The sequence below is a fragment of the Ammospiza caudacuta genome, chromosome 9, assembly GCF_027887145.1.
Source record: "Ammospiza caudacuta isolate bAmmCau1 chromosome 9, bAmmCau1.pri, whole genome shotgun sequence".
Lineage (NCBI taxonomy): Eukaryota > Metazoa > Chordata > Aves > Passeriformes > Passerellidae > Ammospiza > Ammospiza caudacuta.
This window is the reverse complement of record NC_080601.1, coordinates 26044599-26068004: the sequence shown is the minus strand read 5'-3', so window position 1 is coordinate 26068004 and position 23406 is coordinate 26044599. Positions and strand designations below refer to the sequence as shown.

Here is a 23406-nt window from a genome sequence, read left to right as displayed (position 1 = left end):
CTGTCCCTCCATGGGCCCTAGAGGGGGTGAATAAGCTGAGCCTGTGGGGAGATGCTGGCTGCTCCCAGACCCTGGGGAGCAGGTGGTTTCTTGAGGGTTTATTTTATTCTCCTTTTGCCCCGGTTTGGGTCTCCACGAAAGGCTAGAGGATGGCAATAGCTGTAACAACTCTTGGGGAGGCACAGTGTGATGTCAAGCGCGGCAACGGCCCTCCGGCCCCTTAGCAGAGTGCTGGGCTCACCAAATAATTGCGGAGGGGGCGCAGTCTAGAGAGGGAACATAATCAACCCAGAGACCCGGGGATACTTTGGGGGTACAGAATCCTGAGAGGGGGGGCTTGGCTGAGGGAGAGAGGGGATGAGCTCCGGGAATCCCCCGGGACGGAGGTGACCGGGAATGTCCCGGGCGGGGTCCCCGCGCCCCCCCACGGTGCCCCCGTGCCCCGGCCTCTGCCCGGGGGGCGTGGCCTCGTGAGGGGGCGGAGCATCGGGGCGTGGTCGGGGGCGGGGCCTGTTCGGGGCGGGGCCGGGGCGCGGCGCGGAGCGGGAGGCGGCGGCGGGGCCGCGGTGAGTGCGGGGGCCGGGCCGGGGGCTCCCGGGGGTCCCGTGGGGCCGGCGGGGCGCGGGGGCGCTCCGAGGAGTTGGCTGGCGGGGTGCTTCGGGGGGAGCTGCCGGCCCCTGGGGTGTTGTGGGGCCGGGCCCCCCGGGGCCGGTTTGGGGGGGTCCGGGGGCTGGGGGAGCAGCGGCGGCCCTGGAGCTCCGTGCGGTGCTTTGGGGACGTTTCGGGGCACTTCGGGACGGTCCTGCGAATGCAGAGACCCAGGGGCTCGGTAAGGTAGTTGAGGGGGTCGCGGGGCACTTATGGGGTGCTTGAGGGGCGAACTATGGGGCAGTGCAGGCCTAGGCGCGCCGTGGGGCACTTTGGGAGTGTTTTGGAGCACTTTGGGGTGGTTTAGGAGCACTTTAGGGGCGGGGTGGTGCAGCAAAGGCCCAGGAACGCCGTGAAGCATTTTAGGGGTGTCATGGGGAACTTTGGGGATGGTTTAGGGCAGAGTGGGTGAGCTGTAGTGCAGTGGGGCCCACGGGCACCGTGGGGCATTTCAGGGTGCTGTGGGGTTGGGATGGGTGGGAGCACCGCGGGTCAGGCTCGGCGCTCTGGGGCTCAATGGGGCAGCGGAAGGTGGGTGGGAGGGTGGGGGGGGCGTTGGGCGGGCAAGGGGGGCAGCATCACTGAGGGAACCTCAGGATGCCGGAAGCCTGGAGAGGGGCACAGCCGGGCACAGATGGTGTCCGTCCCACATATGGGGTGTGTGGGGAGGGACGGGGGCTGACCCTCATTCCCTCTGCTTGGGGGTGGCCCTGAGATGCCATCGAGGCACGGGGGTCCCGGGGGCCCCGAATCCCCGCAGCTGCTCAGGGTGGGGGTCTGGCAGAGCAGGGACCGACAGTTCCCTTGCCATTTAGGGGTCGGAACGGTGGGATCCGGCAGCGCTGTGCTCCGGCCGGAGTGGCTGGAGGTGACGCCACCCCAGTTGGTGACTGGTTTTACTGGGTGGCTGGAGGCCGGGCTGGGCACTCCCTCCCCCCGCGGGCGGCCCTGGGACCCTCTCGGCAGGCCGGGGGGCTGGGGGGAGGCAGAAGGTAAAGTCTGTTCCTACCGCCTGCCTGGTGGGGCCCCAGAAGTGACCGTGTCCCCTGCAGGCTGTGCAGGGACCCACTGTCCTGTCCCCAGGGCTGTCTGTCCCCTTGACCTGCACATCCTGGGGATTTTCGCTGGGGTATGGGGTACTGTGCCTTGTCTGGCTGGGCTGCGGGGGCCATTAGATGTTCCTTTGGTGTTCCTGGTCCCCGATTCCCTTTCCTCTGGCAGCAGCAGGTCCCCAGTGGCGGGCTCTTGTCCTCACCACACTTCCAGGGTTGACCGCAGCCCACCCTGGGTGCCAGGAGCAGCGCACCCGCCGCCGGGCTCCCGTGCCACCCTCAGTGCCACGCTGGCACCACCTGCCTTGGCCCTGCCGGCCGGGGCATTTGGGGGGGAGGGGGCAGCGGGCAGCGCGAGGGACCCTGCTGCCGATCAGCCCCCTGACCCCCTCCTCTTCCTCCTCCCCGCTTCAGGGGCCGGCGGAGCCGTGTTCACGGTGCGGGGGGCCGAGAGGACCGGACGGATGGGCAGCGGCTGGCGAGGTGAGCGGAGCTGTGGGGGGGGTCCCCACCTGACCCCCAAGGGGTATCACGAGCACGGAGTGAGGTCACGGTGCCTGCGGATGGCACGTGCCGGTGGGGGTGACGGTGGCGGGGGGGTTGGCTCGCCGGCATCTCTGCCCTGCTCGCCCCTCCCCGGGCGCTGGCAGGCGGATTGATTTCAGGTGACAGCTCGGCGGGCGAGACCGTGCGGGCAGCGCCCCCCCCCCCCGCCCGCGCCCTGTGCCAGCCGCAGCCATGTGCGAGATGCGATGAGGCAGCAGGGGATGGATCCGGCCCGTCGGCCGGCTCCCGTCACGCGGGCGTATGGCGTGGGTTGGGGCAGGGGGAGTCACAGCAGAGACCGGCAGAGCCCCCCCAGCTGGAGGGGTGGGAACAGGCCTCCGTGTGTTGGGGCTGGGAAAGAGCCTGGTGCCCACCTGGCAGCTTCCCCCTTGGTGGCCTTCTCCAGGGAACCCTGTGCCCCACTGTGGATGGTTGGAGGTGGAAAGCAGGCTCTGTGGGGTCACTGCTGAGAGATGGGGGCTGTGGGGCAGAGGAAGTGGATGACCCTGCTGTGTGGGGCTGTCCCTGCCCTCTGTGATGCCCATGAGGCAGACAGGCGGGCAGGCTGCCTGTGAGCCAGCTCTCTGCAGGCCTCTCGGGATTCGCCTCCAATCCTGGCACACTTCCCGTGGCAGGGTCACGCCAGGGCACGGCACGAGGCAGGACTGCATCGCCACTGCCCTACTGTGCCACCAGCACCCTAGAGCCCCTGGCAGCCCCAGGCTGCTCCATTGGAGTGCTGAGGCTGGCATGGGGATTCCTACTACCACTTTTCCCCAGCTAATCCTGATTTTGTTCTGATTCATTTGGCATCTCCTGTCCTTGGGCCAACCTTCACTTAAAAGCTTGGGGATGGTGACTGGGGATGCCCCCATGCCCACCTGGGTGGGTGGTGGGACACTGTTGTCAGTGCCCATGGCTCTGATGCTCTGTCTCCCTTGCCTGCAGGCTGCCCATGTGCCCCTGCCCGCCGGGGGCCCCCCCGCCATGGCCATCGTGCAGACGCTGCCAGTGCCCCTTGAGGCCGTGTCTGAGGGGGCCACACAGCTCCGCGCCACCGCCCGCTCACCCCCTGACGCCATGGGCAGCGTGGGCAGCCTCCTGCCCGTCCGGCCTCGCCATGACTGCGCAAGTGACGGGGACCCCTCCGCCACCTCCTTCTGCAAGCAGGAGGGGCTACTCCGAGCCGCTCCTGAGGAGCCCCGCGTGTCTGTGCCTGGTGTCACCCACTCCTACGCCAATGGGGGCTTCTGTGGCGACTGGCTTGATGCCTCCTCTCCTGCCAGCCCCTGCAGCGACTCAGATGATCTCCGTGATGACCAAGCACCAAGTGATCACCTTCGGGGGCCACCCCCCAAGCTTGTACCTGTCTCTGGCAAGCTGGAAGAGGTAGGGGGGCAGCAGCAGGGTGGGTGGGCGTGTGCTGCAGTCTTGACTTTCCACCCTGTGCCACACTGGGACTGTTGGCTCAGATGTGTGAAATGAGGTCATATGGCCACACTTCTGGTGTCCCTGGAAAAGTGGCAATCTCTATGCTCTTTATGTCCCCTCCATCATGCCAAGGGTGTCTGGGGAATTCACCTGAACACGCATGGAAAGGCAATGAAGTGGGTGGTGACTGGCCTCTGCGTCCTTTGGAGTGTGAAGGCATCAGGGCTGAGCACACCCACTGTAACGTTCCTAGGCAGCTCTTTTTGGGGCTAATGGATCCTCCCCATCCCCTCACTTTTCCCTCTTTTCCTGGCAGAGTGTGGAGAAGACCCTGATCCGCCCCATGGCCTTCAAGCCAGTGGTATCCAAGCTTCGGAATGCCCAGCCAGGCACACGCCTAGGGCTCTCAGAGAGCCAGGTGAGCCTCACCCATTTGCTGGCTGCTGAGAAGCCTGGCTCTCTGAGCTGCCGTGCCAGCACCCTCTCGGACTCGGGGCGCAACTCCCTCTCCAGCCTGCCCACTTACAGCACGGGCTGCAGCCAGCACCCAGAGGTGGGTGTCCTGCCGACCACCCCCCATGGCCCCCTTGACCCTCCAGGGGGCTGCCGCCCCTCCAACTCGGACAGCGGGCGCTCATCCTCCAGCAAGAGCACGGGCTCTCTGAGCGGCCGGGGCCGGCCCTCCTCAGAGAGTGGCTCCTGCGGGCGCTCCCCCCTGCCTGGCGAGGAGGCCATGCTGGTGCGGGAGCTGGAGGACAAGCTGCGGGAGAGGGAGGCTGAGCTGCGGCTCCTGCGGGACAGCCTGGATGAGAATGAGGTGGCCATCTGCCAGGTATGTCCCTGGTGTCCTCATGTCCCGTACTTGTCCCTCTCGCTGGCCACAGGTGTTGACATAACCCCTGGTTGGGAGTAGGGACCTTCTTTAAGGACCCATTACAGATCCTTGCAGAGGGATACATTTTCCTGTGGGTCTGGGTATGTGGATTTTTCCCACCAGCTGGGTGGTCTGATGTAGTCCATGGGGGAGCCTTGTATGACCCATGGGACCAGTTGTAGAGACTGGGGTGCCTTATCTTGGGATGCCCTTTTTTGAATGAACCTGGGACCTGTGGCTTCTCCCTGCTTGTGATGGAGCTGAAGGAGCCCTATAAGCTCTGGGGGTGCTAACATGGGGGGCCTATGCAGAAGGATAGGGGAGCACAAGGAGGTGTGTACCACCACACTGCACTCTTCCTGGACCCTTCCTCCGTTTGGGGTAGATGTACTGCCCCTTCCCTGTGATGCCAGTCTTGGAGATGGCAGGTGAAGTGGGAGGGTGCTGTGCTGCCCTCCCAGCATCTGTGCATCCCCTGGCCCAGGTGTTTGAGGAGAAGCAGCGTCGGTGTGAGCAGGAGCTGGAGGGGCTGCGGCAGCGCTGTGCGGCCCAGGCGCGGCAGGCGGCCCACGCAGCACATCGGGGGCAGCAGGTCCTGCAGCTCCAGGTGCTGCAGTTGCAGCAGGAGAAGAAGCAGCTGCAGGAGGACTTGACCCAGCTGCTGCAGGAGCATGAACTGCTGGAGCGTCGCTGTGCCTCCTTCCAGCGAGAGCGCACTGAGCTGGCACCCCGGCTGGAGGAGACCAAATGGGAGGTGAGTCACCCAGCAGTACCAGGCACGTCAGGGGGTGCAGGCTGTGGCTGGAGGGTCCTGGTGGGTGCCTGAACCCCATCATCCCCATAGGTGTGCCAGAAGTCGGGGGAGATCTCTCTGCTGAAGCAGCAGCTGAAAGAAGCGCAGGCAGAGCTGGCGCAGCGGGGTGCCGAGCTGCTGGGGCTGCGGGCTCAGCTGCGGGAGGCGCGGGCGCAGCTGCAGGCGGGCGAGCGGCGGGCGCAGGGGCTGCAGGAGGCCGCCCGCCTCAAGGCGCTGGAGCTGGAGGTCTGTGCCAATGAACTGCAGCGCCGCAAGAGCGAGGCCGACCTCTTCCGCGCCAAAGCCGGCCGGCTCGAGCAGGAGGTGGTGGGGCTGCGGGAAGCTGCCCGCGGGCGATGCCCACCAGGCACAGGTGAAGGGTGCCCCCCACCTGGGGAAGGATGCCCCCCTGCCAGCGAGGAGCCCCGGGGCAGCGCGGGGCTGCGGCGCCAGCTGGAGCGGCTGCGGGCCGAGGTGGCGCTGGAGCGGCGGCGTGGGCAGGAGCAGCGGGATGCCTTCGAGCAGGAGCGCGGCACGTGGCAGGGCGAGAAGGAGCGCGTCATCCGCTACCAGAAGCAGCTGCAGTACAGCTACATCCAGATGTACCGGCGCAACCGGCGGCTCGAGCAGCGGCTCCAGCATCTCCGGCTTCAGGGCGAGGACCCCCTGCCCGAGCCCTGTGACCCACCGGACCTGCCCTTTGAGGAGATAACAGCCACCGAGATCTGAGATGCTGCCTGCCCTCGCCCTATGCCTGGAGGGCTGAAGGGGCCTCCAGCCTCTGTGATTTTGGGAGCTGTGGGAGGGTCCCTGCTCTCCCCCAGCTCTGCAAACTGCAGCCACTGTGAACGGGCAGGGGAGACCACACGTGCTGCCCCTCCCCAGCATTGAGGTCTTGGGGCGAGGATGTATCAGTGCCCCCAGGGAGGGCTGCCCGTGAGATGTGGGGTCAGGTGGACGCTGAGTCCTGGCCTTGGGGCCGCCCGGAACTGGTTTCTGCTGATCCTCTTAGCTCCTGGGGATTAGCAGCACTGGCTTCAGCCAGGGTCACCTTGGGCAGAGGGAGGGCTGACTTGTCCCCTCCCTCTCATCCCTGCTGGCACTGTCACCCAGTCACTTGGCGTGTGCCCCGTCTCTGCCCATGTCAGCCTCCCTCATGCTCCTTTGTGTGTTTGTCAGGGAATTCGTTTCTGTGCCATTTTAAATAACTCTATTTTTATAGGACCTACCAAAACATATCACCCTCTTCCAGCTCACACTTCACCAGTCCATGCCCCCTCACCCCTGCCACAGGGCAGCTTGCCCTCAGTGCCTTTCCCATGCTCTTGCCCCCCAGCATCCGTCTGTTTCCCCCCCAGAAAAGCCCATGCCTCTGTGATGCCCAGCCTGCCAGGGGAGAGGGGCATGGTGCTCCATGTGCCAGCTGGGGACACCCTGGGGACACCCCCAGGGATGGGCAGAGGTGAGGGGCCCCGCTGGGCACCCGGGGGGGGGGTCAAACCAAAGGAAAAGTCTGGATGTGCCCAGCTGTGGCTTGGTCACCCCTGGCTCCAGGGGGGGATTTTTGTACTTTATTTCAGTCATGTCTCGTTCCCAGAGCCTGGCTCATCAGTGTACCATCCAGAAACAGCAATTAAAAACAAGCCCCTGGCTGAGTTTTTTTCAGGACTCTGTCTGCATGTCCAGAGCAGGGTCAGGGACCACCTGTCCTTCCCCTGTGTCGCCAGTGCTGCCCTCCCTTGGGTCCTGCAGTGGGCAGCTGCTCCATGCCCTTGGGGCAGGTCTGGCTCTCACCCTCTGGCTGCACTGAGGCCAGCCACAGCTCAGTGCAGGAATGAGCCATCTGGCTCCTCTGGAACACAGCATGGCTCCTCGAAAAAGGGCTGCAGCATCACTCCGGCGGTGGTCCAGGCACCCGCACCACCAGCTCCATGGGCTCCTTGGCTTTGTTGCGGTAGGCCTGGCGGATGATGTCCACAGCCCTCTGGTGCGTGACGTTCTGCAGGCTCTCCCCGTCCACTGACACCAGCTCCTGCCCAGCCTGGGTCCCAGAAGGGAAGGCCACAGGGTGAAGTGCAGCTGCTTTTGGACTGCCAGAGTACTGCCAGCAAGCCAGTGGCACCAGGGGATGGGAGTGTCTGGATATCTGCCCACCCCCTGGCATGTGCTGGGACCCCCATACCTTGAGGATGCCACTGAGGAAGGCGGCTCCACCAGGGAAGATCTTCTCAATCTTCACCACTGGCTGTGCCCGTGACTCAATACCACCAGAGATGCTGATCCCTGCAAGGGAGCCATGAGACCCTCACACCTCAGTAGGCTGGGACCCCCACCCACTCACTCCCAAGCATGGCACCACATTTCCCTGGTGAGCTGCACCTCTGTCTTGCCCTATTTTGGTAGGTCCTACAGAGATGAGGGACTGGGGCAGGGACAGCTCTTCCCTCCCGTTCTCATTTTGGAGGAATGCTCTGGGGTTTGCCCCTTGCCAAGAGGGTGCCACCCATCCCACTGATGCTGGTTCCAGAAGGGTCCTCACCCCACCCTTGGAGTCCCACCCATGTGCCACCCACACATGTGCCACCCACCCAGCGAGTGCTTCAGCTTGGAGAGGGTGACGGTGAGCAGATGATACTCTTCCTCCTCCTCTTCCTCCCTGCCAGCATCTTCAGGGCCATTGGCTGCCCCAACCCTTGCCTCACCCCCTGGCCCCCCAAAGAGAGGGGCCAGAGGAGGCCGTGCCCACTGGGGCTTCCCCAGCACTTCGGCTTGTCTGCTGGGCGCTGTCCTGGGGGCTTCCTTGCGCCAGGTGGCCCGGGGGCTGCGAGAGTGCCCGTGGCCCTTGCCAGGGGAGGGCTCAGCCAGCAGCCAGTTTGGGGGCTGAGGGCTGAGGGTGGGCAGGGGCCGGCTGGTGGAGGCATAGGCATCCACTGGCACGTCAGGGAGTGGGGTGTAGGTGCGGGGGTGAGGCCGCCGGGGGCTGGGGGAGGCTCTTGGACGGGCTGGGCTCGCCTGCTGCTCCCCCGCTTCCTCCAGCTCTGGGCTCCCTGCTGGCTTCAGCAGGAATCCGCCCCGATAGTCTGCAATGAGAGGGGTTCAGGGATCTCCCCAGGGACCCACATCCCTGCTCCCTGGAACCCCTGCCATGCAGGCCTCCCATGAGTACCCCAAAGCCCTGGGTCCTTTGCCACCTTGTGCCCCCCTCATCTAGAGACCCCTGGACACCCCAGTTGTTTGCAAGCACTCCATGTTCTCCTCCCCAAGAACCCCAGCACCCAAGATCCACAGATTTTGCTGCTCCCAGTCTTCCCAACACCCAGAGATGCCAGATGCCTTCTTCCCTGGGAGCCCCTGCACTTCCCAGCCCCCCTTCTCTTCCCCCAGACTCCCTCCACCCTGTCCCCACCCTGCAGCCCGGTGTCCAGGCAGACCCTACAGGTGGCACTTACCAGGCACTGGTGTGATGAGGTGTCTCTTGGGGGGGGCGTCATGGTGGGCCGGGCGGAGGGCAGGTGAGCGCACTGCAGTCAGGGAGAACCCCCAGTCACCTGAGCTGCACCCACCCTTGACCACTACCAGCCCCTAGTCAAGGTCCCTGGGGGGCTGAAATCTACCTGAGCGGCTCTTTAGGGCATCGAAGGCTTCCAGCTCCAGCGGCATCACCATGCTATCAAACCTGCCCAGGTCTGTGGGGGCCACCACGCTCCTGCCAAGGCAAAAAGGTGAGGACAGATTGTAGCAGCCTCTGGGGTGGAGTGTGATCAGGGCTGAGGAGTATGTGTGAGGCTCCACTTCAATCACACCAGGATGGGCAACACTGGGGTTCCCAGATATTTCCTAGCAGCGCTTGCCTCACGTCCCGTAGCAGCAGGACCTTCTCGGGCCGGTCCAGGATGGCCAGCAGTGGCCGCACCAAATCCTCCACGCTCCCCTCGTGCAGGTACTGCGGGCACAGGAGGGGGATCAGTGGATCACCTGTTCCTTGGTTTACCTCCCAGAGTTAAGCATGGGCACAGAGTGAGCACCATGCCCCTAGGATGCAGGAGCTTCCCAGGGACAAGCCCAGGGTGGCAGTGCTGCCTGCCTGTGCCCTGCCTGTCCCCTGCCTTCGGTGCATACCCGGGAGCAGTGGCGGAGCACGGCTGTCACCTCGTCGGGGCTGAGGAGACGTTTAGCAGTGTCCTGGATGTGTGGGAGCCGGGCCTCAGGGTCGCTGCCGTTGGGCTGCAGGGTGGCCATGCCCATGGGGCCCAGGATGCTGGCACGCCGGCTTTTCTCTGGGGAGGCACAACAAGGAGGGGTAGCCAGCGGGTTCCCCATCCCCACTACCCCAGCAGCTCACTCCACACCAGAGCGGGACAGACACAAGCAGCGCAGGGCCAGGCGCATGCAGAGCCTGCCCCACAGCCCCCCAGGCACACGGCACCCCCGTTACCCCGCCTCAGGCTCCGGATGACAAACTTCTGCACAGCGCCTACTGCAAGGGAGATGGAGAGCGGTGAGTGCCCAGGGCAGACAGCAGCATCACCGCCCACTGTCAAAACTGCGTGCTTGGGGAACCCCTCCCTGTGCTCCCTTCATGCCAGGGATGCCACAAGGCCCATAGAAGGGGGAACAGTCCCAGCTCGAGTCCCTCTCTGTCCTGTCACCCAGGCTGATACCTCTGTCCCCGTCAGAGCGCCCTGGGGACTTGGAGCGTGCCCGGCGTTCAGAGCCAGGGGCCTCCTGGCTGGGGGGGGCCCAGCTCTGGCTGGTGGCACGGCCCCCCTTGAAAAAGAGGTTGACAAGGGTCTTGGAGCGGTGCAATCCTGGGGTAGTCCCCCGTGCCCCTTGTCCCTCTGGCTTCTCCTTCTTCCGCTTCTCCTCTGTGGACAGAGAGAAGGGGCTGTTGGAGTGGAGAGGTGAGGGGATGCCATCCCAAATCTTGCCTGGGGACACAGAACTTTGGGGGATTGGAGGGGCTACTGGGAGACGCTGACTGGAAAAGAGGCCATCTGTGGGGTGCAGTTAATCACCAGGGGCCATGGGGCTGGGCTTTGGGGTGCCTGGGAATGGCCAGGGACAGAGCTGGGGCAATGTGGGATTATAGGATACCCACGACTGGTGGCCAGGGGGCCATATGGGCTATAGGGTGCTAGGGTAGGGACCTAGACATTCGCTATAGGAAGCCCAGGAGTGGGGGATAGGTATCCATGTGTGTCAGGGACTATAGGATGCTTGAGTGGGGGACCTTGAGGGTCTCCACATGGGGCAGGGCCTGAGCTGTGGGATTCCCAGGGCTGGGTGTGCAGGGTTGGAAGGGGACTTCAGCCAGGGCTCAGTCCCATGTGTGGGGTGGTGCCCCAGTGCGTACCAGCGACAGTGAGGTCACTCTGGGAGCGTGTGATGGGCTGCCGTGGCCGGCTCAGCGCCAGCAGAAGCGCCGTCTTGGGTGAGTGGGTGAAGGTGCGGCGAGGGTGGGTGCCGGGGGCCTCGCGGGTGCCCTGGCCCCGGATGGCCGTGTCCCGCAGCAGCTCGGGGGGCCGCACTGTGCGCCGTGTCTCCGGCAGCCCCTCTGTGGCTGGCTCCGTCTGCATGGCCCGCTCGGCACGTTCCCGCACCCAGCCCCGCCGTGGCCCGTCCTCCGTGGAGATGGCCACATCCACGGTGCGGGCTGGGGGCACTGGGGAAGCTGCCCCCAGCCCATTCACGGTCCCTGGGGCTGGTCCTGAGGAGTAGGAGGAGATGGAGGAGCTGGTTTCCGAGGTCTGAGCCAGCTGTTGCAGCTGCCCGTTGGTCACTGCAAAGGCACAGCAGGGACACGTTGTGACACACTGTGGGCCACCCAGAGCTCCACGTCCCTCCCAAAGACAGCAGACATGTCGGGAACCCACAGGGCCATGGGGACCTGTGGACTACTGGCCATTGCATCATGTCCTCTCCAAGAATGTAGACATGTAGGATGCTGTGGGATCATGGGGACCACAAGGCTGCTGGCCATGGCAGGGGGCTCTTCACGCCTCCTCCAAGGACGGGGGACATCTGGGACCTTGCAAGTCCATCAGGCCAGTGGGTAAGCTAACAGTGTCACAGGGAGCTCCCTGCCCCCTCCAAGGCATGCAGACCTTCTCCCTCCCTACAGTGGTCAGACATCACAAGCACGGGAGTCCCAGCCTCACCGTGCCCCAGCCCAGCGCCCCTGCCAGCACCCAGCACCCACGCAGCACTGCCCTTACAGCGACTGAGCCAGCAGTACTCGGCCACCAACTCCTTGTAGGCAGGGAACCGGCCTGTCTCCTAGGCACAGGGGGAGAGGACAAGGGGGTCAGTGAGTGCTGGCTGCCCCGGCGAACTCGATCTGGTGCCAGCCATGAATAATGCATCCCCCCCTCCCACCCGCCTGAAACCCAACCAGCCAGCAGCTGCATCAGCCCCCGGCACTGGGCTGAGCAGGGGCAGTGCCAGTGAAGGGATGTGCCAACCCTGCCTCACCCGAGGGTCCATGGGGCAGGGCGTGGGTACCTTGATCGTGAGCATGATGTGGGTCTGCCCCTTGAGCACCTCCACTGCCTTGCTATGGCTTATGTCTTCAAACTTGACTCCATTGGCTGCAAGGACTTGGTCTCCTACCCGAATGCCGTTTTGCTCTGCCAGCCCTCCGGGGTCCACCCTAGGGAAGCAGGGGAGCAGGATGGGGCTGAGCCCTTGCTGGAATCCTGCTCCTGCCCCACGCCTCCACTTGGTGGCCCCGTGGCTCAGCACCCACAGTGGTAATGCCCAAAGTGTTGTGATAGTGGGATGGCTCAGCCAGAGAGGAGGGGCTGAGCCCCAGCATGGCCACAGCAGAGATTGGGGTGTCACAATCCCTTCATGCCCCAGGGCAGCCGTACTTGGAGACGTAGATGCCGAGGCCGAACTCTCTGCCCCCGCGGATGTTGAAGCCCAGGCAGTAGTCATCAGAGGTGGTGTAGAGGTGGACGATGCGCCGCAGCCCGTCCTCGGAGCCACTCTCCGATGGTGTCGAACCGCTTTTCTCTACTACCAGGCGCCTGTTCACCACATCCACCCTGGAGCATGGGTACAGTGTAGGTAGTCTCAGGGATTTGGCTCTTGTCCTCCAGCAGGATGGGACCATTGGTGGCACCCAGCGGAGGAAAGTGATGGGGATGGGAGATGTTTAGGATGGGGCTTGCACCCACCCTACCTGCTCCAGACCTTCCTATCCCATCCTGTATCCCAACCTCATCTCTCCCCATCTTTACCAGAGATTTCTGATGCCACTCCACCCTGGGGGTCCCCCATGGATCCTCCCTGTTGCCTAGAATCCCTCACCAACCTCCCCCAGCATGCCTTCCATGGGGTTGGGTTTTGGGGCACTGGCATGGGAGATGCCCTGCTCACCACGCCGTCTTCTCCTTGGAGAACTTGATTCCTGGCACACGGCCCATCCGCCGGACCACCATGCGGAGGCGATTGTTGCCAGTGAGGACCTTGACAGCGCTGCTCATCGTGATGTTCTCCAGACTCACACTGTTCACCTCTGTGATCTTGTCACCAACACACAGCCCGGCCTGCTCTACAGGGGACACACGGATCGTCTGGGCACCTGGCCTGGTACTGATGCCCTTGTTTGACATCCCCTCCCTCAATGTCTCCTCAACCTGCTCTGAACCCCTTGGGAACAGAGGCAGGGGTGCCTGACAACTGCACTGAGTGTCTTGGGGATGGAGCTCAGAGTCATTGGCACAAGGCTGTCTACTCCTATGTCCTGCCCTTCACTTTGGGCAGCCTGCAAATCTCATGGCCAAAGGCAGCAGGGAGCAAATGGTGGCTTTCCACCATGAAGGGAGGCATTGTTGCTGTGATCCCATGTCACTGGGAACTCCTTGAGAGGGTCTTGCTGGCATGTGCCTGGTGTCCCTCACCCTGACCCTCTTACCGGCAGTGCTCCCCTCCTCCACTTTGCTGACAAAGATGCCCAACCCATGCTCGGAGCCGCCACGGACGCTGAAGCCCAGTTTGCCGTCCACGCTCTTCTCCACTGTGATGGCATTGATGACATCACTCTCATTGCTGCTGGCTGTGGGGACAGGGGAGTAGACAAGTCACACACGCTGTGTGTGCAATGGCAAGGGGTGTCTCTCTCCCTGGGAACATCCCCAGGCCCAGGACAGCCCTCCCTGCCCCTATACCCAGGGAATTCAGCCATTGGGGCCCTCCTGGCCACGGGGGCGGGCAGGGGGCCGGGACACCCCACACACCTTCGATGGGGGCATTGATGAGGATGACACGGCCCATGGGGGAGGCGGCACGGCTGCTCCGGGTGGTCCCATTGAGCAGGCGGCTCTGCTTGCTGAGGAGGTAGCCGGGAGCCAGGCTGGCCTCGCTGCTGGAGCTCCGCGAGCGGCTGCCTGTCGTCATCCCCGACAGCACCGCGTCCCAGTCCTGGGCCATGGTGGTGCTGGGCACGCCGGCGTCCTGGCGTCTGCCTCAGGGCTGGCTGCGTCCTCACAGGGCCAGGGCTGCCCGTCAGCCAGCAGGGGACATGGCATAGTCCAGAAGCACATGCCCGGGCTTGGGCACCGCTCTTTTTTAGCAGTGCAATGCTGGGGGCAGCTGGCCTGGCCACTCGCCGCTGGCAAGAGAGGTCCCAGGCGCAGCAGCACAGCCTGGAGGGACAAGGAGCTTTGTGATCCCCCCTCTCCAGCCTGATCCCGTCCTGTCCTATGCTGTCCCAAGGATCAAACTGTCACATAGCTCCTGGGTACTACCATGGGGGTGTGGGCACAGGCTGCCCTGCCCTGGGGTAAGGATGCTGGGGTGAAAAGGAGCTCTCCCTTGCAGCGTAAATCTGGAACAGGGGATGCAAAGGGGCTTTACTTGACAGTGCAAATCCGGAAAGGCTCCAGAGAGGGAACACGGGGACATCAGCTTTATGCTACACAGCAGGACCTGATCCCTCTGGCCATTTCCCGTCCTCCCCGGAGCCCCTCTGAATTCCCAACGCGAAGCGGCTGGAGATGGGTGCACCAGTCCCCAAGGCAGTTCCCGCGGGGATTTTCCAGGCGTGGGTGAAACGCCAACACGGTGCCCCCCCCACTTCATTCCCCGCTCGCCCCAGCCTGACCTCAATAAATAAGTGATGGCCCCGGCCGCGGGGACACGCCGGTATCCCCGCCGCTGCCAGCCCCCCACAGCGCCCACCCATTACCCCCCGCCAGCATCAGACGCGGGTGCCCCCTCCCCGAAGGGGTGCAGAGGACCCCCTACCGCCGTCCCTCCCTCGCCCCCGCCCCGTGCCCTCCTCACCTGTCCCCATGGTGCCACCTGCGAAAGAGACACCTGGCAGCAGCGCGGGGGGGAAGGCGAGGCCGGGGGGCAGCACCGCCTCCTGCCCCCCCGGCCGCGGGGATTGGCTTTCCCTGTGGGACCGGAGAGGCCATCGGGCGCGGGAGCTGTCAATCGAGAGCGGCCGGGGCTGGCCTTGCAGCTGGCGGGGGGGGGACAGTCCCGTGGGTGTCCCTCGCGAGGGGGTCCGGGGGCGCGACCCCCGGCGAGGCTGAGTGTGGCAAGGGATGTGGCGTCCCCCCTGACCTCCTCCCTTAGCGCGGAGCATCCCGGGGGCACACGGGGGAAACTGAGGCACGGTCAGGGGAGGAGGGGTGTCGCGTCCCTCCGCTTCGCTCACTCCGGGGATGCGAGCCGGTATCCCCCCGTGTCCCCCTTCCCGGGGGGCATCGCCTCCGGCGCGGGCCGGCCGTGACCCCCCGGCGGGGCCCGGCGCCGCCAGCGCGAACCCGACACCGCGGCGGTTTCAGGTGATGCGCGGCGGCCGCGGGGACTGCGGGGGGGCTGCGGACGGGCGGCGGGGGCGGGGGCCGGCGCGGGGGGGGCCGCCCCGACAACGCCGGGGTGAGGGGCTGGGGGGGCACGGCCGGCGTGGGGACACGCACCCACATGCACACACACCCCATGCACCCGCACGTCCACGGCATGCGTGTCCGTGCCCTTGCGCGCACTCACGGACGCCCGCGGAGCGCCGCACACGCGCGGATGCGGCCCCGCTCACACGCGCGTGTTCCGCACGCGCCGCCCCACGCTCGAGCCGACGCCCGCTCCCGCGGAGGCGCGGGCCCCGCGCGCTCCGGCGCAACAACCGCGACGCGCGTGGACGCCAACGCGGCGCGCGCGACCGCGGCGCTACGGACACGCGCGCGCTCGTGTCGCGGGCATCGAGACCCCGGGGACACGCGCGCGGCTGACACGGGGACGCGCGGAAACGCGCACGTGAACACCCACGTGCGAACACACGCGCGCGCGAGCACCCGAGCGAGCGGAGGCCGAGCCGACGCGCGAGCACACGCGCGCGGTCACGGGCAGGCACGTGCACTCCCACGGGCACGCCCACAGAAGCGCGGGAGGGCCACGGGCACCGCGTGTGGCTCGGCACGTACCGCTCCCCCCGCCGCCGACCCCGGTCACGCGTGGTCCCCGCCGCCCCCCGCGCGCCGCCCTCCCCGTCCCGCCCCGCCCGCCCGGCGCGGGGCCGCCCACCCGTGACGAGGCCGCACGTCAGCGCGCGCAGGGGCGGGAGTGGGGCGGTGGCGGCGGCGGCGGCGGCGGCGGCGGCGGCGCGGGCACGGCGGCGGCGCGGGCACGGCGGGCGCTGTCGCGGGAGCCGTGAGTGCGGGGGCTGCCCCGGGTCCCTGTGCAGGGGGGTCACGCGTGGCGGGAGGGATGCTCGGCGCGGGAAGGAAGGGAGCCGAGCCCCGCTTCCCTCGGGGCAGGGCGGGTGTGGAATAAAGCCGCGCCGGGTGTGTCGGTGCCTTGCCGGGAGGGACGTTCCTCCTTCCAGTGCCCTTCCTCACTCCGCTCTCCCGGTGCTGGCAGCAGCTGTAGCCCCTACGTGGTGGGTCCCTGTCCCCTCCTGTGTGACCGGGTTGCTCTGCTGGGGTGGGGGCTCCCTGATTTCTGGTGGCTGGTGTGGGCAAGGTCGGGGGTTTCTCTTTGGCACATTGCAAGGTGCAGTCCCATTTACAGGTCGCACCCCCCACAAAATGCTTCATGTGCTGGGAGGGCTCAAGAGTCGCTGCTGAGCTCCTGTACAAAGGGGCTTCCTGTTCACCCCTTGTCCCCTCAGGCTGGGGGAGCACAGAGCTGCTGCAGCAGGGATGTGGGGGGGACACACAGGCACCACATCCCATATAACCCTTTCATCCCCTGCCCTGCCAGAAGATGCCACCGTCCTTGCCTGCCACCATCAACATCCGGGAGCCCCGCTGGGACCAGAGCACCTTTCAGGGCCGGGCCAAGCACTTCTTCATGGTGACCGACCCCCGAAACCTGCTGCTCTCAGGGGCCACGCTGGAGGAAGCCCGACGGGTGGTGGAGGACTACAGGTACCCACTGGGAGGGTGGATGTGCCCTCAGCACTGCTCCCAGGCAGGAGCCATTCCTAGGAGTGGGAATAGAAGCGATGCTGGCCCCCCCGGCCAAAGCCCCCAAAACTGCCTGGCTGGTCCCTAAGGCATCTCCCAGCTGCCCCAAAGGGTGTGGGGGACCAGTTTGGCCATGTGTGCTGGCAGGGGGTCTTTCAACAGGTGTTACCCTTACCTGGCAGGGCAGGCACCGTACACCCTGGGCTGACAGAGGACCAGCTTTGGCGGGCGAAGTACATCTATGACTCGGCTTTCCACCCTGACACGGGCGAGAAGATGATCCTTGTGGGACGCATGTCTGCTCAGGTCCCCATGAACATGACCATCACTGGTTGCATGTTGACCTTCTACAGGTACCTGTCCTCTCCTCACCTCAGGACCAAGAGGATGCCTGGAGGATCCTCCTGGCTCTGGGGTGAGAAGGGGACACGTGTCCCGTACCCCACTCGTGCTGTAGGAGCATGGGTGACATCCCCCAGTGTCTCCAGCACCCTCCTCTCTCTGGCAGGACCACGCCAGCTGTGCTGTTCTGGCAGTGGGTGAACCAGTCCTTCAATGCCGTTGTCAACTACACCAACCGCAGCGGAGATGCACCCATCACCCCCAGGTGAGCATCTCTCTGACCAGGTCCTTGAGGCACCCCAAAACACCAGGGGGTGCCTTCCATAGCAGGGTACTGTGAGATGGGACAATGGAGACCTGGTGAAGGCAGAGATGGATGCCATTGGGGCTGTCAGGGTTAGTGGTAGAGCTGAGAGAGGAACCCAGATGTCCTGATGCTCTTGAAGGGCTTGCTGTTCCTTCCTTTGGATGGGCAACTGGAATGGGAAGAACCTGGATTAAGGGTGTCACTTCCTGCTCTTTCAGCCAGCTGGGGACAGCCTATGTGAGTGCAACCACGGGGGCAGTTGTCACAGCACTGGGACTCAAATCCCTCACCAAGGTAAGCTGATCCTTGGCCATCGCAGCTGGGGGATGTGGACCCTCCCCATGGGATCTCCCTGAGCTCTGAGCTGAGCAAGGGATTCACCTGGGGTGGGGGAGAAAATGAAGAAAAGGGGTTTGCTGAGGTTGCCCACACAAGGCAACTGCTCTCCCCAGTGATGGCTGTGGAGATGGCCTGTCCCTCCAGGCTTTGGATGTATTTCCAGGCTTCTTCCATCCCTCAGCCTTTGTCCAGGCCTGGCAGGGGACCTGGGTTCCCCCAGACCCTTTGGTCTGTGCAGCTTTTACCAGCTGAGGGTTGCAGGCGAGGAGGAAACGCTTTTTCCCCAGTGGGGCTGGGACACCCCAAGGTCTTGCAGGAAGACAGAGACTGACCCAAGGACAGCCAGCTCTGCCCCCAGAGCCTCTATGTGACATTCTCCTGCTTTTCCCCCCAGCACCTGCCAGCCATCATCGGCCGGTACGTGCCTTTTGCAGCTGTGGCAGCTGCCAACTGCATCAACATCCCGCTGATGAGGCAGAGGTGAGCCCCGAGGTGGGACAGGCTGCCCTCAGGGTTTGTAGGCACTGGTGGGGAATGCAGGGACTTCCTTGCTGATCCTTAGCATGGGGGGTTGGCTTGAGGGTACAAGTGCCTGGTTGCAACCCAGGGGGTTATTGGTCCCTGTACAGCCCTGTTGGAACTGCTGCCAAATGTGAATGTGGCTCCAGCTGAGACCCCTCTGATTTATTGTGTGGATGGGGTACTGGAGGATGCCAGCCTCCCTTGGAGACATGTCCCTGTCCTGTGTCCTGATCCCCTCACCATTGTGCCCTGTGGCCCCCTGTGTCCCTGCAGAGAGCTCAAGCTGGGGATCCCTGTCACGGATGAGAATGGGAACCGCCTGGGTGAATCCACAGCAGCAGCCCAGAAGGCCATTTTCCAGGTGGTGGTGTCCCGCATTGGCATGGCAGCGCCCGCCATGGGTGAGTTCCCTTCCTCCACCTGTGCTGGGAGATTGCAGCTGTTCCCTGGCAGCGTGGGATGGGGTCCCACTGCTGGCAGGGGGCTGTGAGCACTGGGAGCTCATCTCCTTCCTCCCTGCCTCAGCCATTCCGCCGGTGATCATGAACATGCTGGAGAAGAGAGCTTTCCTGAAGGTACCAGTGAACCTGGGCTGGGCAGGTGGGCGTAGGGATGCTCACCAAGCTTGGCACATTGTTGGCACCCCTCAGGGCTGGCACCCTGTTGGGGAATAGACACCTTCCTGCCCTGTCCACTGCACTGACACACATCCTCTCCCTGTCCCTGGCAGCGGTACCCGTACCTGAATGCTCCCCTGCAGGTCAGCCTGGTGGGACTCTGGTAAGTCCTCCTCCACCGATGGGCATCACTGCCCTGGGCAGATACCAAGCCCAGATGTATGGTACAGTGCTGCTGGGAACCCTGCTTGGCAGTGGGGGGAGAGAACTGCCCCAAAGTTTCCTGGGGCGATGCAAGAGCTTGGCCAGGCTAGTTGTACCCCGGACAGATGGGATGGGATATGAGGTTCTGGGGCCAGGAGTTGTTTTGCTTCATCATCATGGGCTCCTACTCAGCATTGCTGTTCCCCCACATCATCGGGGGACAGACTTTGCCCCTCCTCAGGAGCCAAATGCAGACTCTGGAGCTTGGAGAGGGCATCTCTGTAGCCCTTTCCTGGCTGGACACCCGGCACAGCTCTGGCCTGTCTCATTGCTACTCTGGGATCAGGCCATGGGTGGGTGTGGGTGATTCATGCAGCCCAGCTTCACCTTTCCCTGTCTTTCCTTTGCAGTTTGGTGTTTGCCACCCCATTGTGCTGCGCACTCTTCCCACAGAAAAGGTACAGACGGGCCCTTTGTCTGCACGTGTGGCTCCTGTGTGGGGTAGGGGTGCTCTCTGACTCCCAAGAGATTCTTCTGCTTCTTTGAGCAGTTGGGGGCTTAAGCCAGTGCACACACATCTCTGTGCACAGGCAAGGGTCTGTGCTGGGCCATGGGGACAGCCTCCCCGTGGGTGCAGCAGGTAGTTTCCAACCTGAGGCCACTGGTGGCTATACCCCTCCGTCCTCTGTGTCCGTGTTTCCTCTACAGCTCAATGCCTGTGAGCAGCCTGGAGCCTGAAGTCCAAGATCAGATCCAGAAGAAAGATCCATGGCTGGAGACTGTGTACTTCAACAAAGGGCTCTGAGCAGCTGCTGGGGTGGCTGATGTGCCCCACAGAGCTGCTAGGCCAGAGCATTGCTGAGCTTTGCCCTTGGGTCCCCTCGGGGCTGCTGCCGCTTTCCCTTGGCCGTTGTGTGTCCATAGGTCCCAGGTGCTCAGCCCTGCTTCCCGGGGTGCCTGCAGCCACGCAGCACCACACCAACCCCTGTCCCTGTGCCTGGCTCAGCCCTGCTCTGGTGGCACCCTGGTGCACTCCTCCTCTCTGGGTGCCTGTGGCTCTGTGCAGTGCGCAGGGAAGTGCGGGCAGCAACACCAGGGACCTTGTGAGCAGTGGTGTAGGGAGAAATAAAAGTGAGATGAGGAAGACAATGGTGCTCCCCAGCTTTAGGAGGCAGCAGAGAATCAGCAATTGAAGGTAGAGAACCTCTGCAGGCACCCTACAGTGCCCAGCGGTTCAGCAGCTGGTGCCTGGGGATGGCAGAGCAGCTTTTGGAGAGGAAAACTCCCCATGCCCAAAATAGCTGGGGGTGTGATCGATTGCACGTAGTGGCTGGAACTCAGAGTGGGGGGCTTTCCCAGCCCAGGCACATGCTCCCAGCTCACCTTCTGCTCTCCTCCAGGCTGCTCTGGGGATTTAATCTGGCTTTCTGCTGCTTCCATCCCCAGAGCAAATGGCACATTTTAATCCCAGTAGAGTCTTGGTTTTTATTCTCATTTTAATGCCATCTGCGTTCAGGGCTGGGCTTCCCCTGAGGGGTTACTCTACCCCCTCCTGGAGTGCTTGCTTTCAGGTGGACCTTCTCAAATAGCTTTAAGTGCACTGTGGTTTCCTCTAGATATTTTTGATATACATATAAATGTACCTATATATACCAAACAATAAAGGCAGATTGTTTATACAAAACCAACAGCAAAGTGTGCTGCTCCCTAATTTGTATTCGGTGGAAAGGGACTGCTATTGGGGTGAGGATGGGAGCAGGAGAGAGGGGCAGGCTGGCTTTTGGGGTGCCTCTGCACCTCCTGGGGCTGGGTTCTGCTTTCCAGCCCGCTGCCTTTGCAGCAGCTCTGGCTGGCCTGGCATGTGTTTAAGCTTATCCAGCTGTCAGGAGGGTTTTTTTTAGTACAGTCGGCTTTGGACCTCGCTGCTGCGCAGAGCTTTGCTAAGCTGCTGCCCTGGATGCTGCTGGTTTGGAGAGGCCAGAATGTCACCCAGGCTCTGCCCACACTCACACCCCCTCTTGCAGCCTGCTCACAGGACAGCTTTGGCCCTGCTCCTGTGCCTTCCCTGCAGGACTATTTTTATCCCACTTTCTATGCACAGCTATCAGAGAGCACATTGCAGAGCACATCGCTGCTGTCGCAGGACCCTGGCAGTGCTCCCCCTCAGCCTTCTGTCTGACAGGGCAGCCAGAAGGAGCAGTGAATGTCCAGCCAGGGAGAGGAGGGATGGAGGCAGCTGCGCTCTGCAGTACCCCATGCTGAATGACAGAGTGAAACCCCTGCAAAGGCCAAGATGGGCAGATACAGTGATGAGACAAGGGCCAGGCAGCCCAAAGGCACCCTGTGCCACAGCTTCCACAGCTGGCAGGGGCTGGCAGAGGCCAGGCTGGAGCTGCTCCCCTCAAGAGACAGCCAGAAAAACACCTGCACCCAGCACCTGCCCAGGGTGGGCAAGGGAGTGGATTGGGACAGGCACATCAGGGATCTGTCCCCCTCCTTCTCTCAGCCCCAGAATATTGCAAATATCTCCCCTGAGCCAGCCATTGGCAGCTTATAAATAATGCAGCCCCTTGCCGTGCAATAAGGGCTTGTCAGTAGCTATTCTGCTCTCATAAATTAAAGATGAAAAGGTACAAGGCTCTTGCCAGAAAAATGAAGACAAATTTTTAATAGCTTGCCAAGGCACAGGGAGATGGAGCGCTCAGGAAAAATGAATTACGTTTTTATTATGTGTTTTATTGTGGTATAATTGAACGGGATTATCTGAGAATGCAATATATTTCCAGAGCAGTGTAAAGAAAACAAAAATAATGATGACACCTGCCTCCTCCCACACACACCACCCGGCTTTGCAGGGCCACCCTCCTTGTGTGTGCTAGTTGGGAGCTGGCCCTGAGCTGCTGGTGGCCACGAGAGACAGAGATGGAAATGGGAGGGCCATGGGACCAGAGACACAGATGCTTGGGGTGGCTGGGTGTGGCTGCATGGGTCTGGCCAGGCTGAGTCTGGGCTAACCCCAAGAGCCGTGAGGCTGGATTACAGGGCAGTGTGGTGTGGCACACAGAGCCACTGAGGGTCCTTCATCTGTCACCTGCTTTCATTCCATCCCTGAGACCCTCTTTGGTCTGTCCCACAACGGCACAAGCTGGCACCAATAGGCAGAGACATGAAAAACTCAGTAGTGGAGCACTGCAGCTCTGGGCTGCTCAGCCACGGGGTCTGTTCTCTCCTGGAGCCAGCAGCCGTGCAGATTCAGCTACTTCACTGCACTAGGGGGTACCGTGGATTCCCCTGACTGGGGAAGAGAAATCTCACTTAGCCGGTGAGTTTTGGGGTGTTGACAAGCCCCAAAGGGACACTGCTGCCTCTGCAGGGGAGCCCAGGATGCAGCAGGGGAGCAAGGATGCTCAGTCCCTCCCGAGCTGGCTCATCACAGAGGTCAAGGGCCAGTCCCAGAAAGAGAGCAGCTGGATGTCCCCGGGGGTGCTGGGGGTGCTGGGCGGCGCTGGGCTGGGGACATCGATTGGTCCCTGGCATTTTTAGTGAGCTGCCCGACCACATGCTTTAACCTTGCCCATAATGAGGGCGAGCAGCAGCAATTCCTACCGCCTCAGCCGGCTCCCCCAGCCTTAATGAGCTAATCAATACTTGTTCTCAGCTTAATTTCCAGCTAATTGCTCTTTAATGACGCCTGGAAATGGGCAGCCTCTTGCAGGGGGGAGCGGGCAGGCTCCCCCTCCCCAGCGCCCGTCCCCAGTGGCAGCGGGTGCCGGGGTGTTGGCAGCGGGTCACCTTCCCTGGCTGTGTCCCAGCCCTGCCGGGCTCCTGGAGCCTGGGGAAGGGGAGGGTGGCAAAGGCGGCAGCGGGGCGCGGTGATACTGATCTGGCAGCACCCTCTGGAGCACCCACCCCGTCTGGGGGGGCCGTGCAGCCCTGAGCACGAGGGCGGGCTGAACAGAGGATCCCAGTGTCACAGGAGGATGTGCCCAAGACCCTCAGGACATACTATATCGCTCCCAGGCTCGGCTCACAGTGGGGCTTTTAGCGCGCAGGAAGATAAGGGTGGTGGGGCTGAGGCGTGCATGCATTACTGCAGGTTCTGCAGCCCCCAGGTACGGGGTCAGTGTCACCGCGAGGGGCCGGGACGAGGCCAGCGGTGCCCTGGAGGTGGCAGCAGAGACCCCGCAGCCGCCACCGCTCCCCGGGCCGTGCAGCCCTGCGGGCCGGGCGGGACCGCCGGGCCCCGATTGCCGCGGGCTGCGGGAGGAGCCGGGCGGGTCTCGGGTCCCGGAACCCGTGCTCACCCGGCACCGC

At 63.5% G+C, this 23406-nt stretch overlaps 3 protein-coding genes across 4 annotated transcripts; 2 read left to right on the top strand and 1 right to left on the bottom strand.

Moving 5' to 3' along the window:
• The first annotated feature begins 532 nt into the window (after nucleotides 1-532).
• Nucleotides 533-6969, top strand: LZTS2 (leucine zipper tumor suppressor 2). The gene is made up of 6 exons (XM_058810588.1): nucleotides 533-566; nucleotides 2115-2183; nucleotides 3195-3635; nucleotides 3994-4509; nucleotides 5036-5305; nucleotides 5396-6969. The coding sequence occupies exons 3-6, from the start codon at nucleotides 3234-3236 to the stop codon at nucleotides 6071-6073; spliced, it is 1866 nt and encodes a 621-aa protein (XP_058666571.1). The 5' UTR covers nucleotides 533-566; nucleotides 2115-2183; nucleotides 3195-3233; the 3' UTR covers nucleotides 6074-6969.
• On the bottom strand, nucleotides 6920-13777 carry PDZD7 (PDZ domain containing 7). 2 transcript variants are annotated; one of them, XM_058810587.1, is made up of 17 exons: nucleotides 13585-13777; nucleotides 13263-13403; nucleotides 12725-12899; nucleotides 12214-12390; nucleotides 11846-11993; nucleotides 11560-11620; nucleotides 10698-11123; nucleotides 10006-10209; nucleotides 9780-9821; nucleotides 9464-9621; nucleotides 9196-9287; nucleotides 8959-9050; nucleotides 8794-8865; nucleotides 8178-8424; nucleotides 7933-8117; nucleotides 7527-7627; nucleotides 6920-7385 (listed from the first exon to the last, which is right to left on the bottom strand). In XM_058810587.1, exons 1-17 carry the CDS (start codon nucleotides 13775-13777, stop codon nucleotides 7236-7238), a joined length of 2664 nt encoding a protein of 887 aa, XP_058666570.1. In that variant the 3' UTR covers nucleotides 6920-7235. The 2 variants fall into 2 exon arrangements, with proteins under 2 accessions (XP_058666570.1, XP_058666569.1); XM_058810586.1 differs by having other exon boundaries at nucleotides 7933-8424.
• A 2202-nt stretch (nucleotides 13778-15979) lies between these two features.
• Nucleotides 15980-20755, top strand: SFXN3 (sideroflexin 3). The gene is made up of 11 exons (XM_058810381.1): nucleotides 15980-16003; nucleotides 16556-16722; nucleotides 16944-17114; nucleotides 17270-17368; nucleotides 17629-17704; nucleotides 18144-18229; nucleotides 18545-18672; nucleotides 18797-18846; nucleotides 19002-19051; nucleotides 19503-19550; nucleotides 19801-20755. The coding sequence occupies exons 2-11, from the start codon at nucleotides 16559-16561 to the stop codon at nucleotides 19895-19897; spliced, it is 969 nt and encodes a 322-aa protein (XP_058666364.1). The 5' UTR covers nucleotides 15980-16003; nucleotides 16556-16558; the 3' UTR covers nucleotides 19898-20755.
• The last annotated feature ends 2651 nt before the right edge of the window (nucleotides 20756-23406 follow it).

What these genes read in the sequence shown, in the direction of transcription:
- LZTS2 (XM_058810588.1), top strand. Translation starts at nt 3,234, where the DNA reads ATGGCCATCGTGCAGACGCTGCCAGTGCCCCTTGAGGCCGTGTCTGAG. An exon ending in TCTCTGGCAAGCTGGAAGAG is followed by an intron (nt 3,636 to 3,993) that starts GTAGGGGGGCAG and finishes TTTTCCTGGCAG; the next exon opens with AGTGTGGAGAAGACCCTGAT. An exon ending in ATGAGGTGGCCATCTGCCAG is followed by an intron (nt 4,510 to 5,035) that starts GTATGTCCCTGG and finishes CCCCTGGCCCAG; the next exon opens with GTGTTTGAGGAGAAGCAGCG.
- PDZD7 (XM_058810586.1), bottom strand. Translation starts at nt 13,777, where the DNA reads ATGGCCCAGGACTGGGACGCGGTGCTGTCGGGGATGACGACAGGCAGC. An exon ending in CTCGGCATCTACGTCTCCAA is followed by an intron (nt 11,994 to 12,213) that starts GTACGGCTGCCC and finishes CTGCTTCCCTAG; the next exon opens with GGTGGACCCCGGAGGGCTGG. An exon ending in CCTCATCACACCAGTGCCTG is followed by an intron (nt 8,425 to 8,793) that starts GTAAGTGCCACC and finishes CTCTCATTGCAG; the next exon opens with ACTATCGGGGCGGATTCCTG.
- SFXN3 (XM_058810381.1), top strand. Translation starts at nt 16,559, where the DNA reads ATGCCACCGTCCTTGCCTGCCACCATCAACATCCGGGAGCCCCGCTGG. An exon ending in CATGGCAGCGCCCGCCATGG is followed by an intron (nt 18,673 to 18,796) that starts GTGAGTTCCCTT and finishes TCCCTGCCTCAG; the next exon opens with CCATTCCGCCGGTGATCATG. An exon ending in GCACTCTTCCCACAGAAAAG is followed by an intron (nt 19,551 to 19,800) that starts GTACAGACGGGC and finishes TTTCCTCTACAG; the next exon opens with CTCAATGCCTGTGAGCAGCC.